The 16,626-nt window shown below is 42.6% G+C and overlaps 1 protein-coding gene across 5 annotated transcripts in view; it reads left to right on the top strand.

Annotated features, from left to right (window-relative positions):
- Positions 1-16,626, top strand: part of LOC138296696 (adhesion G protein-coupled receptor F5-like) — a 1,100,568-nt gene that overhangs the window by 318,511 nt on the left and 765,431 nt on the right. For all 5 annotated transcript variants that reach the window (XM_069236068.1, XM_069236070.1, XM_069236069.1 and 2 more), the window contains 2 exons: positions 1,282-1,394; positions 5,249-5,307. In XM_069236068.1, the coding sequence (XP_069092169.1) occupies positions 1,282-1,394; positions 5,249-5,307 (172 nt within the window). The remainder of the gene's footprint in view (positions 1-1,281; positions 1,395-5,248; positions 5,308-16,626) is intronic.

Raw genomic sequence — 16,626 nt, forward strand, 5'->3', positions numbered from 1 at the left:
CTTGGAAACAAATGTGCCCTATTTGCATTTTCACAAATGGGAGTCTGATGTTTACAGGCTGATTCTCAAAGGCGTGTAAGGATACATAAGAGTATTCTTGCAATACTACTTCCTGTATTCCTAACACATCCTGTCTGCCCTGATGAGTCCCCAGTATCCTAAATTAGGCTTGAAACATTGACAACAACTTGCACACACTGCACACACAAATATAGGAATCTGGATCCAGATTTATCAAAGGATTGTGTTGTCCTTGCATCAGCAAAGTTATGAAAAGGCAGCACAATCCTTAAGTCAGATTTACCAAGCCACGCAAAGCCACCTGGTGTGGTGTTGCTTGGCTTAGTAAAAGTGGAGTAAAGCAAGGCAGCGCAAGTCAGTGCCTTACTTTACTCTGCACTAAGAAGATGTTGTATGCAATGCAAGCACCCTTCCACTATGCCGTAAGGGCCTGCATTGGCGCTAGGCAGCACACAGTGCGCCAGCACAGAGAGAAAGCAGGAATGTGCCATATGTTACCAAATATGGGACATTCGAGTTCTCTCCATTTAACGCAGTGCAAAGCAGCAACACAACTTTCTGCTCAATATTGATAAATCTGGCCTCTGATGCCTTCAAATGGACTCCAGGCAAACAAAAGCCCTGGAAGACTACCAGTTATCAGCTGGGTGTATTCTGTATAAAGGATTTGCCAGGGTCAGCAGTTGCTACCCCTAGCTTGCTATTTACTACCCCTTGCCCTGCACTTACTTCCCCTGTTCTAAAAGTTCTTGAAGGCAGCAGTAGGTACAGAGAGTATTCAGCATTTGAGAATCCTGTGTCAATGGTTCCCAACCTTTTGATTTCTGTGGACCCCCACTTTAACATTAATGGAATCCAGGGACCCCCACTGAATCATCATTGGAGTCCAGGGACCTCCCGCCTGAGTCATTACTGGCAGCTGGGGACCTAATTTGTCAATATTTGTTAATATTTCTTGATGTTCTAAGCAGTTGCGGATACCCTGAGAAGGCTTTGCGGACCCCCAGGGGTCCCCGGACCACAGGTTGGGAACCACTGCTGTATATGATGTAATAGTTATTAACCTGTGATGTCACTCAGGGGCTAAGTCATGCAAGATGTCAATTCTGCTAACCCCTGCAATTCAGGTTAATCAACATTCGTGCACTGCTTTACAACAACAATAATGTTTAAAATGTGTCAACTTTACCTGAACTGCAGGTTATTGAATATTAAGGTAAGCATGAAAAGGTAATAAATAAGTGCTTTGCCTTTTTACAGATCAACCAACGACCAGAAAAATGAGAATGAAAATTGAAAAAGAATACGTCCTGAATATGGCTAACCCATCATCCAAAGAATACCAGGAGCTTAAAAAACTGCTTAATGATTCAGTATGTATCGTGTTTGTTTCAGTTCTATTTTTGCAGGACTACCATGGAACATGTTGGGCTTTGGCATCAAGGATTAGACCTGGGATTTGATTTGAAGGCACCACCCTGACATCCATTTTTTTCTTGTCCAATCCAGGGACAATCACTAGTTTTAGGACATTAAATTAATTTTCTCACACAAGTGACGCCTGGGTGACTTTCGGTATTCAATCTTCCACTCTAATAGCCAAAGCTTGTTGCAATCATAATGTAAAGCGAGCACGCAAATTATATAGAGCACAAATAATCTTCATTGGGGCATACTTATCATGTTATGCACCGAATTTGTGTAATTTTGTCACGCAAATTCGGTGTAAAACTAACTCCATATGTATACTTTGGCGCTAGACGGGTCTAGCGCCAAAGTTATGGAGTTAAAGTCATTTTTTGGACGTGGAAACCTACCTTGCGTCAATGAGATGCAAGGTAGGCATTCCTGTGCAAAAAAAGATTTTATAGCCTTAGTGCCATATTTATCCCCGTGCTAAAATCACGCACGGTGGAGGAGGGGTCAAATAATGGTACAAAGCTTGCTTTGCACCATTATTTCACGCCTCGGTCAGGGCAGGCGTTAGGGGACCTGTGGTCCTATTTACATGGTGGCACACCATAGAATAAGCCCACAGTTGCCCTCCCCAGGCCCCACGGACACCCCCCCCCACACCCACACCAGAGGGACAGCGGCGGATGGCGGACCCCATCACAGGTAGGTATAGGTAAGTACAGGTAAGTATGTATTTTTTTAAAGTGGCATTAGGGGCCCCGAAACAGGCCCCCCTACATGGCACTGGGGACCCTGGTCCTGTGTGCTGGCCATTGGGTTGGTGGGCATGACTCCTGTCTTTTTCTAAGACAGGAGTCATGTGGTATGGATGGTTTTGCGTCAGAAAATAACGCTAGGCTGGTTAAAGTCTTTTTTTTTTTTTACTCTAACCTGCCTAAAGTCATTTTTTGGTGCAAAACCCCCTTCTCCCATACCACCACCCCCACCCGGCTAATGTCATTTTTTTACGCTAGCCTACCTTTTGCGCCAGCTTGCACCGTTCCCTAAATATGGTGCCTGGCTGGCACTCAAGAATGGTGCAAGCTGGTGCAAAACTTTTTGATGCAAAACTGCATTAATGTAGTTTTGCACCAAAAAGTATAAATATGCCCCTTTATATTAAGGAAAGGCGCAAAAAGTGGCGTTAAGACATGGCAAAAGTCATCTACACAGTTCTATGATAAAGACGCGAGGCTAACTGGTGCTGATTGAGTAAAATATAAAGGCTTTGAATGTGAAAGCGAGGTATCGCAATGGTAAATGGTTATTATTGAATTGGAAATATAAGGGGTGAATTCCTGGGCCTGCTATTGAGAAAGATGTATTCACTTCTGTAGATCACACAAGAAAATAGGTCGCAGCAGACTCCTTGATTGCAGATGATCGTGGTTATACATTTTGAATTAATTTTGAGTCAAGTGCAAAACAGTGGCTGGTGGATCATGCTAGGGTCCGTGAAACTGGACTTTTCACCTAATTCAGAGCTGTTTAAGAATGTACATTTTGGATTGATGAGGTCTTACTTATGGCTTCTTGTGATGCAGCAGGCTTTTAAGTTTCTCGAGAGCAGCAGTGTGAAAGTAGGCAACGTGGGAGTGAGAAAATCACTCACAGAGAAGAGGTGTAATGAAAACTAGAGCGTTAATATCTTGTAGATGAGCATGCACAGCCCACTTTAGCCACAGACTCCTTGATGTACAGTCGACAAAGTGTAACTCTGGCAAGGGTGCTTAGGGATGTAGCAAGAAACATGCACCATGCAATACAAGAATGAGGATGAGGTAAACAAACGAATTGAATAGTGAGTAGGTATTAACTAAATATCATAAGGTGTTCCAAGAGTAAAAATAGACTACAGAAATATCGTACAACATACATATTGTAACCAAAATAATAGTAGTTGAAATGTTGAATGGGTTAGCATATATTGGTAACTGTAAATTTACTTATCTTGACAATATATGCATAGCACCTTGCTCTACATTTGATAACTGGGCACCACACACAGTAGCTAGAGGGGAGAAAGAGCCTTGGTTTCAAGACGCCTTCTATTTAAGTGATTTGTGGGTTGGATCCTAGTTGTGTAAGACTGACCCTAGTTTTATGTTCTTGCAGTGAAAGCCTGGAGATTATTTACTGAGTATGTTACACAACAGATGGTGCTGCATGGTCCTTACACGATACACATTTATGAGACTCCATGTACTTCTACTTTTCCAAGGGGAGGTCAAAATACATGTATATTTATATAGGTGGAATGACTATAAACCTTCCAGTAGCATGCGCAAATCTGACTTGCATCAGCGTAAGTTTACACTTGTCTGATTATCCATGTATTGTCCTCAACTAGGAAAGTCATAGGCATAGAGTCACACATTCATAAACTTAATATTGTATACGGTTTCTTTGTAAATTGAACCCTAAGCTTGTATGTGTTTTTTGGTGCCGCATTTAGGCCCATATTTAAGTCATGTTGCAACCCATTGGCGCACCACCATGTGTGCACCGTATTTAACATATGGCGCACCATGGTGCAGGTTAGGTACAATAGCATCATAATTTTTGCCGCTTTTGTACTTTGCAGGATTAGCGCCAAAAATGTTGGCACTAATCCTGCAAAGTGCATAGAGGCCCTTTAAAAATAATGGCGTGCCTCCGTTTAACGCTTGCTCTGTGCCGCTAAACATGGCACAGTGGAATGCCATAGATTCCACTGTGCCATTTTTGCGGGCCCCCTAACGGGGGAATGCCCCCCCTTGCATACATTATGCGTGCCGCAGGCATAATGTGGCTCAGGGGTTTACAATTGCACCACTTTGTAAATATGGTGCTGTGTTTTTGCCACACTATCGCCACATTAGCGTAAAAAAATAACATTAATGTGGCGATAGTTGGCGCTAGGCCCTTCTTAAATTTGGGCCTTAGTATCTGTCAATCTGGCATATGATTTTCTGAAACACAATACCCTTTAACAGCCGCAGGGGTTAGGAAAGAAGTTACCAATTAGTCTGGCATTATGAAAAGGGGTCATGCTTTTGGAAATACACTGCTGACAGTTTCAGTAGTTCGCATTAATGACCTACAACCATTACTGCTGACTGAGTACGTCTAAGGTCCCAATTATCAGTGCCCCTGAAAATTAAATTCTGAAATGTGCAGTAACGCCTGTTACTGCTCAAATCAGAATTGTGAGTTCCATAGCAAACACCGTACCACAAAATCTTTCGCCAGGTTATTTTCGACAGATCAAAACCTGTTAATATTTACCAGGGGTTTGGTAAATACCAAGACGAGGATTTTGGTGCCCTAAAGCAGCAAAATCGGCATGCTCTGCCCCACTTCTTGGGCAATACTTTCAATAGGGTTAATTTGCCCACCCAAGAAATTCCAAACACCTCAGTTTTGGACTTTAACAGGTATAACAATTATTACATCAGACTCCGAGACCTCGAAATTGAGGACTAAATAGCGTGAATTAAATTAAATAAAAGGGTAGCCCAGCAAATCAAGAGTTGGCTGCTGGGTCTGTTGCAGGGGAGATTTTATTTTGGTAAAATGTAAAATCAGTCTGCCTGATATTCTGTATGCACCTCCAGATGGATGGGGTACACAGGTTACTTTTCTGCACTCAGACCACCATAATGTGCATGGCTCTCTTGGGCTGGAAACAGTAAGGTTTTATGCACATCTCTATATCTGTAAAGCTTGTGCTAGCGTTCCACTTTCAAGATATATATTAAAGACAATGTTTTTTATGTTCTGTTTTTTTCAGTACCTTGTAGCCTACGGATCTCTACCAGGCTTTCAATATGCAACTGTTACTGGCTTTAGGTAAGAAAAGTATTCACGTGTTAATACATAAAGTGGCAGCGCTGAAAGCGCAAAAACAGCAGTACAGCATGTATGTAAAAAGCATTCTGAATCTCTGCATGTGACCTATCTGTTAAAAACGCAGACTACTTTTCGCCTTATGACAAGATATTTAGGCCCATATTTTTAAGCCTGTATAATTTCTAAGTGATCCTATACTAATACCTCAGTCACTAGCTACTTGAAGCTCAAGAAAACATGTCTTTCATGCGCCATCAACACACTTAGAGCCCTATGTACGAACACATTTTGCCATTGACACAGAATGGGAAAAACCCTTTGATACATCTGGCCCTTACTGTGTTAAATCCAACTCCTTCCAGTATGTAGATGCAAGCGGTGGGTGTCCGAGGATGCCCTGAGAGGCTTATTTCTTGACCTGAGTGAGCATTTCTACAGTTGAAACTAAGGCAAACATGCTGGGGAAAACTGTTACCTGAAGAAATAAGCCAAATAAATAACCTGTGGGATTCATTCAGCAACACTTCTACTTTTGCTTTGACAGTGTGAAAACTCAGTTACTAACTTGTATCATACACAATGTTATTGAAGAAAGGTACAAGACACAATATCTTGTTTGATGATTGTTTTCACATCTTATACTATAGATGTGAAAACAATCATTATTCAAGATGTTGAGTCCTGTACCCCTTTTCAGTAACACTAGTTATGATATAAGTTACTAATTGAGTTTGCACTCTTTCAAAGCAAGTAGAATTGTTGGTGAATAAGTACCACAGGACAATTATTTGACTTATTACACTTACTCTGGTTCTCGTGGCCAATCAGGGTGGTCCTTTTGTAATATACATAAGTTTTCTAGCAGGCACTTTAAAATCTAGTCACTCCTATAACATTTGGCCACACAGGGTATTCTGTGATGGCGTGGCATATGTTCTCTCCACCAGTATGTGCAGTGTGAGGACTATAATGCGCTTGACAATCGGCAAACATAACACCTACCACATTCTGAGGGCAGATAAAGTTGTCAAGCAGACATTAAGGGAGTCCATGATTTCCTAAAGTAGAGGAACAAAAATTCTGTGGCTGCTTGCCTAGCAATGTAGTGGCACATGGATGGTAGCTATCCATGCACAGCCTTTAAAAGGTTTACCTACCTGCAGCTCCACCTCAGTCAATTTCCCAGAAGTTTGCTTTAAAATGATACAACATAAAGTAAGTAGGAAAATACAGGTCTGGCTGAGATGGGCAGTGGGGAGAGTAAAAGCAACCTTCCTGCCTCTTTCCCTCCTTCAAGCACACTTTACAACGACAATATGGTTGATCCTTTTTTGGGTGGTTTAGGAATGCAATTAGCAAAGTGTTGCTTCTGCAAACTTGCCATATCCTTCAGAACGTATGAAGTGTAGGCTACTGCTTCTGTAGCAGCAGTGAGACTTTCAATGACGGACAACTGAAAGTCAAGGAAAGACATGAGTCTTCCTGTGGTTGTCTGGTAATAAACAACATATGCATTGTATGTTGTCATCTGGACCAGGTGGGTAAACAGTTTCTTGTACCAGGTGTGAGTTTTACAACTGTATGGTTGAAGAACCTGGTCATTCTTGTCCACTCTGCCCATGTACTTGTTGTAATTGAGTATACAGGTGATCTTGTGGACTTCAGCCATCTGACTCCAAAGCCAGCTTTGTAGAGCTCACTGAACAGCTCTACTCCCGTATAGAAACTGTCCACATAAAGGTTGTAACCTTTGTGAAGGAGTAGCTAGACATACTCCCATGCATTCTTTCCTGTGACCCCTTGCGTGGGAGGGCAACCTACAGGGTTTAGAGTGGAGTCCTTCCCTGTATACACTCTCAAGCTGTTCACATAGCAAGTAGAGCTCTAACACAGCATGCGCAGCTTGATGTTGTAGAGAGCTCTTTTGCTCGCAATCTACTGCCTGAACAGCAGCCGCCTTTTGTACAAGATCAAGGATTTATCAATGGCTATATTCTTTTCAAGAGTATAAATCTCTGGAAATCTGGCAAGCAAATGTTCCCCAACAGGCCAAAATTTGATCAACCTGTCACAGTCTGGTAGTCATGGGACAATGCAGCAGAATTCTCATTGAAACGCAGCATAAGGTGCAATAGCAAAAACTGATCTCTGCTCATGTACAGTGTGAAGATGGGGGTAATCCTAACCATGCGAGTAGACCAATATGACTGCAAGGTTGGTTTCTGCACTAACCTGATTTTAAGTGTAAGGTCCAAAAATATCTTCTACTTCTCCAGCGAAGTGGGAGTCCACTTGTGTGCTGTAGAACAGGGCCCTAAAATGCTTTCATGCTCCCTCAGAAATTGTTTGGCACACAAATTTGTTTGCTTCACAATTTGCTCAAGGAAGTCAACATCCAAAAAGAGATGGACGTAGACAATTGGCAAAAAGTTGGCCATATTGACTTTGCATCCAGTGTCACCAGCGAAGGGCGGAATTTGTAGAACTTGGGGGGCTGCAGAGAGAGCACTTTATGCTGTACTTGCTGCTGCACGTGTCTGTTCTCTGGGTTAGTCTAACCTGCTACTGTTGTCCCCCCGCACATAGTGCGCATGCGAAGGGACAGCACAACTGTCATTTTCGTCTTCCTCAAAAGCGCTGGAAGAGGAGTCAACGGAAGGGACTCTGCCGACTGAAAAATCACTTCTGGATTTGGCTCCATAATCCTCTCCCTCAGATTCTGTCTCAGTATCTGCTGTCTCGGTCTCTGATCCTGCCTCAGAGCTGTCTTCCATAACCCGAGTTAGGACTTGAGCAGCAGTCATCCAATGAGGCACTATCTTTGATACTGGCTAAACCATCCTTCTAAAATGCTGACGTTGTAGAAGGCAGATATGTTGTTTGCAAACTGTTGGTGGGTGTGTATGTGCGAGTGATGTGTGCAACAGTAAATAACGTCAGTCACCTTACCCTCTTTTCTTCCCTCATTCTACAGGTTCTCCAAAGACATTAACAAAAGAAAAAAACACACTTCTACTTCACAGTGCCACATACCCATCATCACAGCCTTTAGCGCTGGTGGTGCCCAGTGCAACAATACTTTTTGGCCCTCCTGTCCCATGACCTCCTCCTTGTATTCCCTTACTACCACCCAGCAAAAGGGCCCCTTATCTCTCCATCGCACCTCCCTTACATAAATATAATTTGTTATAATACTCAGAAAGTTGCTGGCTTTACTAATCAAGTCAGCTATCCACATAAAATACAGATCTGATGTTTGCAGCAGGAACATTAACCCTTGGTGCTATGTTAGGGCAAATCTGCCACAAAATGCTGATCTCTCCTTCTAGGAGGAACATAATCACAAGAGCTATCTTGACATTTTTATTGACACACATTCATACACACATATATTACCTACTGCCGGCCACCAGTAGGTAGTTATAGTTAGGACCTAGTTTCATTTGAAACATCTTTTTTGACTTGCCTATGTCTTTTGCACCATTTGACAAATCTTCATGACATTTTCCAAACAAAGTTTGCCCAAGAATATTGGTGTGCATGGGAAGTTTCAGGCTGATCTGTCAAGTGGGGGCCAAGAAAAAGGGAGGGTAAAAGAAAATGCATTTCCCATTTTAATTCCCAAAGACTCTTTAGACACGCCTGCAGTCCGAACCTCTGCATGGAATTACACCAAATTTAGCAGAAAGGCAGCTTTTGGTCCACAGATGCCTCTTTATTTGGTGTAAATCCATCCAGCAGTTGAGGAGAATTAAAGGAAATCAAAATGTGGATATCTAGGGTTGCAATGAATTTGTGAATACTGCTGATCTCGTGCAGAGATCTGATTGGCAGCCAACTAGCAGCCATTTTGCAGGGGCCCCCAAAACACACCCAGGGATAAGAAGCATTTTTTTTTAAAAATCACAGTGAATATTGTGACTAAACACACATTTTGCTGTGTTGTTCTTTAAAAAAAACAACCGCCATGGTCTCCTGTGCTTGCTTTTTTTTTTGCCTCTGCGTGGGCCAGGTCCCAGAGGCATATTATTTGAAGGAGGGAGATGCAGGGGTCCCACCTCCTAGGGCTTAATAGAGCCCCAGGGACTACCACCTTCCTGGTGCGATGACCATAAAATATGTGGAGGAGCCATGTGGCCCCCCCCATGGAACACCACCTCCGAGGGGTAAAATACTTTCATAATTAGAGGGGGGTCCTGTGGACCCCCCCCCCGGACCCTGGGGATCACCACCTCCCTCAGCCTTAAAGTTAATAGTATGCGAGGACAGTGTCCCCCTACCTGTGCTACAGCGACTACCACCACTCCGGGGCAAAATACTTTTATAATTATGGGGAGATCATGTGGACCCCCTGTGGCACAGGGACTGCCACCTCCCCGGGATTTTAATGTAATTGTATGTGGGCCCCCCCCTGCATCCTGGGGACACCACTTCCCCTTGGCAAAATACTCCTAGAAAAATAGAGAAGCTTCTGTGGACCCCCCGGGCCCCAGGGAGCGCCACCTCCTCAGGGCTACTAAATGAATTAGGAGGGGGTCTGTCACAGACTCCCAGCCCCGGGAACCACCGCATCCAAGGGGAAAATTTTGAATGATGGTCGGCCAAAGAGGACCCTGGGGACTGCCACTCATGAGGGCCAACTCCTGCTACCTCCTGAGGTGCCCACCCTTGGAAGGTAGCTGGTTGTTTTTGCTTGGTAGAGCTGACAGCTCCCACCAAACAAAAGCAAACAAAACTCTGCTTTCAGCAAGTGGGAGCTGTGAAACAGCTCCTGCTTGCTGAAAGCAGAGTTTTTATCACTTTCCCTGCATGCAAACATTTGTACACGAAAAGAGATGAAAACATTACTTTCTGCAAGTAGCTCCTTGCTGCTTGCAGAAAGTAAGGATACGGGGAGCTGGCTAGGACTGCGGGAGACCTCAGTTCACCACCCCCCCACGGTCATCTCCTGACATCAAGCATTTTGCTTGTGTACAGCTTTGAAGTCATTCTATGGAGAGACCATTGCAATAACAGTAGCCTCTCCATTGATTTACTTCAAAGCGGCACACAAGTAAGATGTTTGGTTCAGAAGTAATAGTTACATCATGATGCACAACAGAACTGACTTGTCTCTGGCCAACTGGTTAAGCTCTTGGACTGTCACTCAGTAGGATGAAGATTTAAAACCTGGAATCTCATGGCAATGTATTTTTTAATTTACTAGTGTTTTGACTGTTAAACATTTCTAGTGATGGAACATTTACATATTTTTGCCATCAAAATCTTTTGGTTTAAAGTCATATCTATGTCTGGAAATAGCATAGTCAAGAGTCACCTGTGGACCAGAGGTTAAGGTCTCAGGCCCTCGCCCTGAAGGTCGGGGATCCCAGTCTATCTGTGCCATTAGTCACATTCCTGCTTTAATTAATTTTCAAATTCAACTACAAAATGGTAACTCTGAATATAGGCATGTTTGGTATCAAACATAATGGAATCATACCCAATGCTGTATGATTATTTTTCTCCAAGTGGGTGTTCTGGGGAATTTACAGTGATTTACTCCTGCTTTCCTGGTCACTGGGGTGGGTTGTGGTACTTAGCTTTGGGCTTTCATAATACACCCAGCTCCCCTCTACACACTCCACTTACCTAAGTGGGGGACCGACTCTTGCATTCCATTTTTTTAGCATGTGGTTTGTGCACCCCCTAGGGCTATTTCTCTCTATTGTGATTTTCACTAATTGCATTGTTTTCTAACTGTTTTTTGCCTATTTCTGCATACTAGTGTATATAATTTGTTTATTACTTACCTCCTAAGGGAGTATAGCCTCTGTGGTATTTGTGGTATTTGTGTCACCAAAATAAAGTACCTTAATTTTTGTAACACTGAGTGTTTTCTTTCATGTGTGTAAGTACTATATGACTACAGTGGTATTGCATGAGCTTTGCATGTCTCCTGGATAAGCCTTGGCTGCTCACCCACAGGTACCTCTAGAGAGCCTGGCTTGTAGACACTGCCTACACTACACTAGTAAGGGATACCTGGCATAAGGTACCCACCACACACCAGGCCAGCCTCCTACATTTCTCTCTCTCTTCCTCTCCCTCTCTCTCAATTTCTCTGTCAAAATCTTCCTCTAAATGTCCCTCTCTCTCTCAATATCTCAATTTCTCTCTCTCTCTTCAATCCCATAATGGGATGAATGTTAAACATTCCTCGTGAGGGACCATTGAAGTCTTTTTTCCCAGTAAAATCTTTGGGTTGCGGCCAACCCCTCTAAAACTATCCAACCCCAGCCAAGGCCTTGCAGCCAACCACACTGCCCAAGGCTAAAGGCCCTGCGTGATGCTGGGATGGGTGGTTACAGGACATTAGCCGCAAAGCCCTGCAGCCAACCTCCACCGCAGAGGGCCAAAGGCCATGCATGGCACAGGGTTGGGTAGTCATAGGGAGTTGTTGGCAGGGCCTGGCCCTGCAGCCAACCAACCCCCGCCATGCACAAAATATGAGCTTAACTATAATGTCCCTGTAGCTTTAGTTTTTTTAAATTACATTTCTATGTTTTTTTAAATTTTATTTTCCTAACCATAGCATCCTTGTAACCATTGTTTTTCTCAGTGAATCAGTGAATATATATATATATATATATATATATATATATATATATATATATACATATGTATATATATATACACACATATAAAAAGATATCTCAGGATATGTATGCATATATAAAGAAAGTCTCTCTCTCTGCATGTTTGTTGTCACACTCACTAATAGATGGAACTTTCAAGAGCCTTTCTGATAGCGTGTTTGCAGTACTGTATTATTGTTTACATTGGGTTCCCAATGGAAATATTGATAGGCTGCAAATATTGCAAAATCTGGTTACCAGAATGCAGTTGAACCTGCAGCTGTAGAAGACCATGCAAACAGCCTCAAAGTGGTACACTAGCCCACAGTGGCTTTGCCCACATCCCTCTCCGTGTTCCACAGTGCCTTTCTGGGAAAGGGCTGGCAAACCTATAAAATCTTGCACTTCAGTTTTCTCTCACTGCAACATTTTGCTTGCCAACAGCTCATTTCATTACTTAACCAGCATCAAAATAACCGAAGTGTGGAATAGGAGCAGAGCCCAATCTAGGTGCAGTTTAGAAAAGTAATCTGCTCTGATTTGCTGACAACTGAAGTCCATCATTAGAAATTGAGTTAATAGTTGACTGGGGTTTGAGCCCCGGTCAAGCAGCATCCACAGTTCTAGTCAGGCCAAGAGGCAGGCAAACCCTAAATTAACCTGTGATCACTCTCTGGGAGCTTGGCACAGAGCAATCACACTTAACTTAGAGGCAGTGTGTAAAGTATTTGTGCAACTTTTCAACAGTAAAAAAGCACTGCACAAAAATGATTCCCTACCAAGTTAGAAGAATAGATATGACTTCACTAAATAAAGCAAGACCAAAAACAACAAAAATCATATTAGTAGAAACCGAGATATTGATTTTTAAAGTTTATAGTGAAAAATAGCACCAAAAAACACAATGCTCTATTGGAGATATCTGGTCGTGCTAGACAAGGACAAAGTCACAAGTTCAAGCTGATCGTTATGGACCGCTGGCCAACTGCAGAGACCCAGCAAGGCCCACTGAACAAATTACCTCAAATCCTGGTTATCGAGCATTGCGTGGATACCCCAACCCAGGCCACGTGCAAAATATTAGTCAGTTAGGCTCACAGACAGAGTACCTTAAATCCTGGTGGCGGAGCATTCTGTGGATACCCCAAACCAGGCCGCATATAAAATATGAGCCTAACTAACGTCCTTGTAACCTTTGTTTTTTAAAGTGAATTTCTATGTTTTTTTAATTGCATTTCCTAACTATAACGTCTCTGTGACCTTTGTTTTTTCAGTGAAAAAAAATATACTCTATATACTCACACATGTATGTATATATATATATGTATATCTCTGGGCCAATGAAGAAGACCGTAATAGTTGAAACGCATCGCTATTGCAAGCTGATATTTTGTTACTCTATGAAAGATTTTATAAGCCTTAAGTAAACATCAAAGTTGCTTGGAGTGCCAGTGCATAAATATATATACACACTGGTAGTCACCAGAAGGTATAGTTAGGACATAGCGCCTGTACAATGTCAGTGGCCCGAACGTCGGACTGCCAATACATCAGTGGGGAGGCCATATTATGATGTTTCCGCCAGGCTGGCTGGCTGACAAAAGTGCAACAGCATTAGCTTTGGCTCTCATGGAAGACAGTGCACATTCAAATTGTGATGACTGAAGGGGATGCACCCCCAACTCTGCCTTTCCACAAGCCTTTTCATGGTGGTGACGCCGCCATGAAAAGGCTGGTGGAAAAGAAAGTCGTGTTCAGTACAGTGGTGCCACCATGGGCTCCGCCATGTTTGACCACAGCTTTCTCCACTGCCGGCTCAGCAGAATCTATAACCCTGGCGGTGTTGGCGGTGTTGTGGCAGTCTGACTCGTAATCAGGCTCATAGTTTCCTTAGGAAAAACATTTTCCTTTGTTTTGCCAATAACTTTTGTGCCATTTGAAAAATCTTTGTGAAATTTCTAAAGCTAATACAACACTCAGTTCAGCTGCTGAGGTGAAAGTTTTGGAGTGATTCTTCAAGCGCGGGTGAGAAAAATGGGGGGTCTCAAAACACATTAACCCCATGCAGTTTTTAGGCAAAGCTACAGCCTGAACCGCTGAACAGATTTACACCACATTTAGCAGGCTGCTAGATCTTGGTGCACAGATCATGCTTTTGGAGTTATTACAAGAGAAAAATAATCATATCTCGGTGGAACGTGAGCACAGATCTCACGGTCATATCTGTTTGGCTGTCAGCACTTCAATCAGGAGGTGCTGGCAGCCATCCTGGGACCAATATACATGATAGCACCCCATTGAAATGTATTGTAGTTGATGGTAGGTGTTGAGGGTCACAAAAAGGAGAACATAAAAAGGGTGATAACATATTTTAGCTACAATATATAACCATTTGTTGATAGTACCATACTAAATTTAGGGATTGTGGTATGTTCTAAGGTAATTTTACTCTGTAAAAAAAGCCTTCTGCTGGGATTTCATGAGTCATGTTGATAGAAAACTGTTTTCTCATGATTTTCCTATAGAGGTTATGGAAGGTGCTCCAAAAGCTAAAATGAGAGCATATTTTCTGTTGATTCACACTATCTTTCTCAGACATATGAGAATGAAGTCAGGCATTTTCAGTAAAGCATGTACTTCCAACTGGAGAGGCCTTTCACTTGATTTTTTTGTGTTCTACTGCAGCATCCCAGAGTGTTCCAAAGAACAACTAGAGCACTAATAGTCTCAGCATGATAAAAGCGTGGCACTCTGGAAGTCATCTTGATTGCATCAAGCCGGTAAAATATAAAATATTTAATTGAAAAAGGATGAAAATGAGGGGGTTCAGCTTGTCATAGAAATTATGGTCTGTGCTGTAGAAAGAAAACTTAGGTCATGTTTATGTGAGTTTTCAAATATATTCCTCTCTATTTAATTAAAACATTATGATATGCAGACTAAAACATGCACTTTCAACACCAGCACCAGACTGCCACTTAACTCCCACGTGATCAGCAGCTTTACTAGAGTTTTCTAATGAGCTACCAGAGTGCAAACATTCTACGTTTTGCCAAAAGCCTTGCATGTCTGAATGCCTTCTTGATGTAATCGAAGTGGAAAAGTGAAAGCATTTTCTACTGATGATACTGCAATAAGTGAGGAAATTAGGGAGCCTCATAACAAACAATTCTCCCAAGATGGCCTCCAGAGAAAAAAGAGCCAAAATATGCCACAAATATCACCCAAATGTAGCCCAGGTATAGCCCAATGACAAACGTGTGCAAATAACTTGGGGGCATATTTACAAGCCCCTAGCACCTCCTTGCGTAACATTAGCATTTTTTTATGCTAATGTGGCGGTAGGAAGGCATTTTTGCTGCATCAGATTTACAAAGTGGCGCAATGCATGCATTGCACCACTTTGATCCCCCTTGCACTAAAATATACCTGTGCCAGGCATAATGTATGCAAAGGGGGCGTTCCGGCACAGGGTGGCCCGAAATAATGGCGCAGTGAAATCTACAAGATTTCACTGCAACATTTTTTCTGTCATTTTTAATGCCTAATAAGAGTGCCACAATAACGCCAAAAATGTTGCCGTATTGTAAATATGGTGCACCCATGGTGTCGTTAGGTGGGACAGGGGTGATGCAAGAAAACTGCTGCAACAGTGTTGATGTGCCAATTTCTTGTAAATCTGCCCCTTTATTTCATTTTATTTTTGCAGTTTTATATAGCTCAGATTTGACTCAAAGGTATTGGAGTGCTTTACATGAGCATCAGTTACATTACACAAGGACACATTCATTTTGTTTTAGGCATGGGGACATCAAGTTATTTGCCCAGAATCACAGGATGTCGAGTTGAAGCCGAAACTCAAACCTGGTTCCCCAGTTTCAGAGTCTGCCGCTCTGGCCCTAACACCACACCCTCTCCCATAAGTGTAACATCTAATCAAGTGATTAACTGAATATAAAACATAAAGAAAGCAAATAATTTAAAAGTACCTTCTGGCTATTTGAGACCTCAGAAAACATGTCCTCATTTTAGTTTTTAGAGTATGAACCATAATTGCTATGGGAATAAGACCCTTTCATTTTTATAATTTCTAGAGGAAATGCTTTAGGTGTTACAGTTTTGATTACATAAATATGATGTCAGCCGTGCCATACTTTTGTAACACATATAGAATGTTACCAATCTAGTTAATTAGAATACTGCGGGAGGCAGAGGTTAGAGGCACAGACTCCAATAATTGAGGGCAAGGAGGAGGGTGCTGAGGCAATAAGTTGACCACGCTGGACAGGCAGGATGGGCAGAGGCAGCGCAACAGACCATAGATGGCAGGGGCAACAAACCAATCATGCAGGACAGGTAAGAGAACCTGTGGCAATATACCAGACCACTTAGGCAGAAGGAAGAGCCAGTGGCAGTACAATCATGCATATTAACAAACCCGATTCAGGCCGGAGACTCACAATGTTTTTAAACCCCAAAGGGCTTGATCTTATGTCTTCTGCCTAAACTGTCCCTTTTTTAATGTATATCAATGGGGAAAATCAATTCCCCCAGTTTTCCTTTTCAAAATCTCCCTCTTACTAAGGTCAAAATGTTGGCAAGTATGGTACATTGGATCAGGGAGGGCAGGAGGAATGGAGAAGGGGTACAAACTTGAATAACAGAGGGCAGTAGGGAAATGGGCAGGGGCACCAAACTGACC

Source organism: Pleurodeles waltl, chromosome 5 (genome assembly GCF_031143425.1).
Source record: "Pleurodeles waltl isolate 20211129_DDA chromosome 5, aPleWal1.hap1.20221129, whole genome shotgun sequence".
Lineage (NCBI taxonomy): Eukaryota > Metazoa > Chordata > Amphibia > Caudata > Salamandridae > Pleurodeles > Pleurodeles waltl.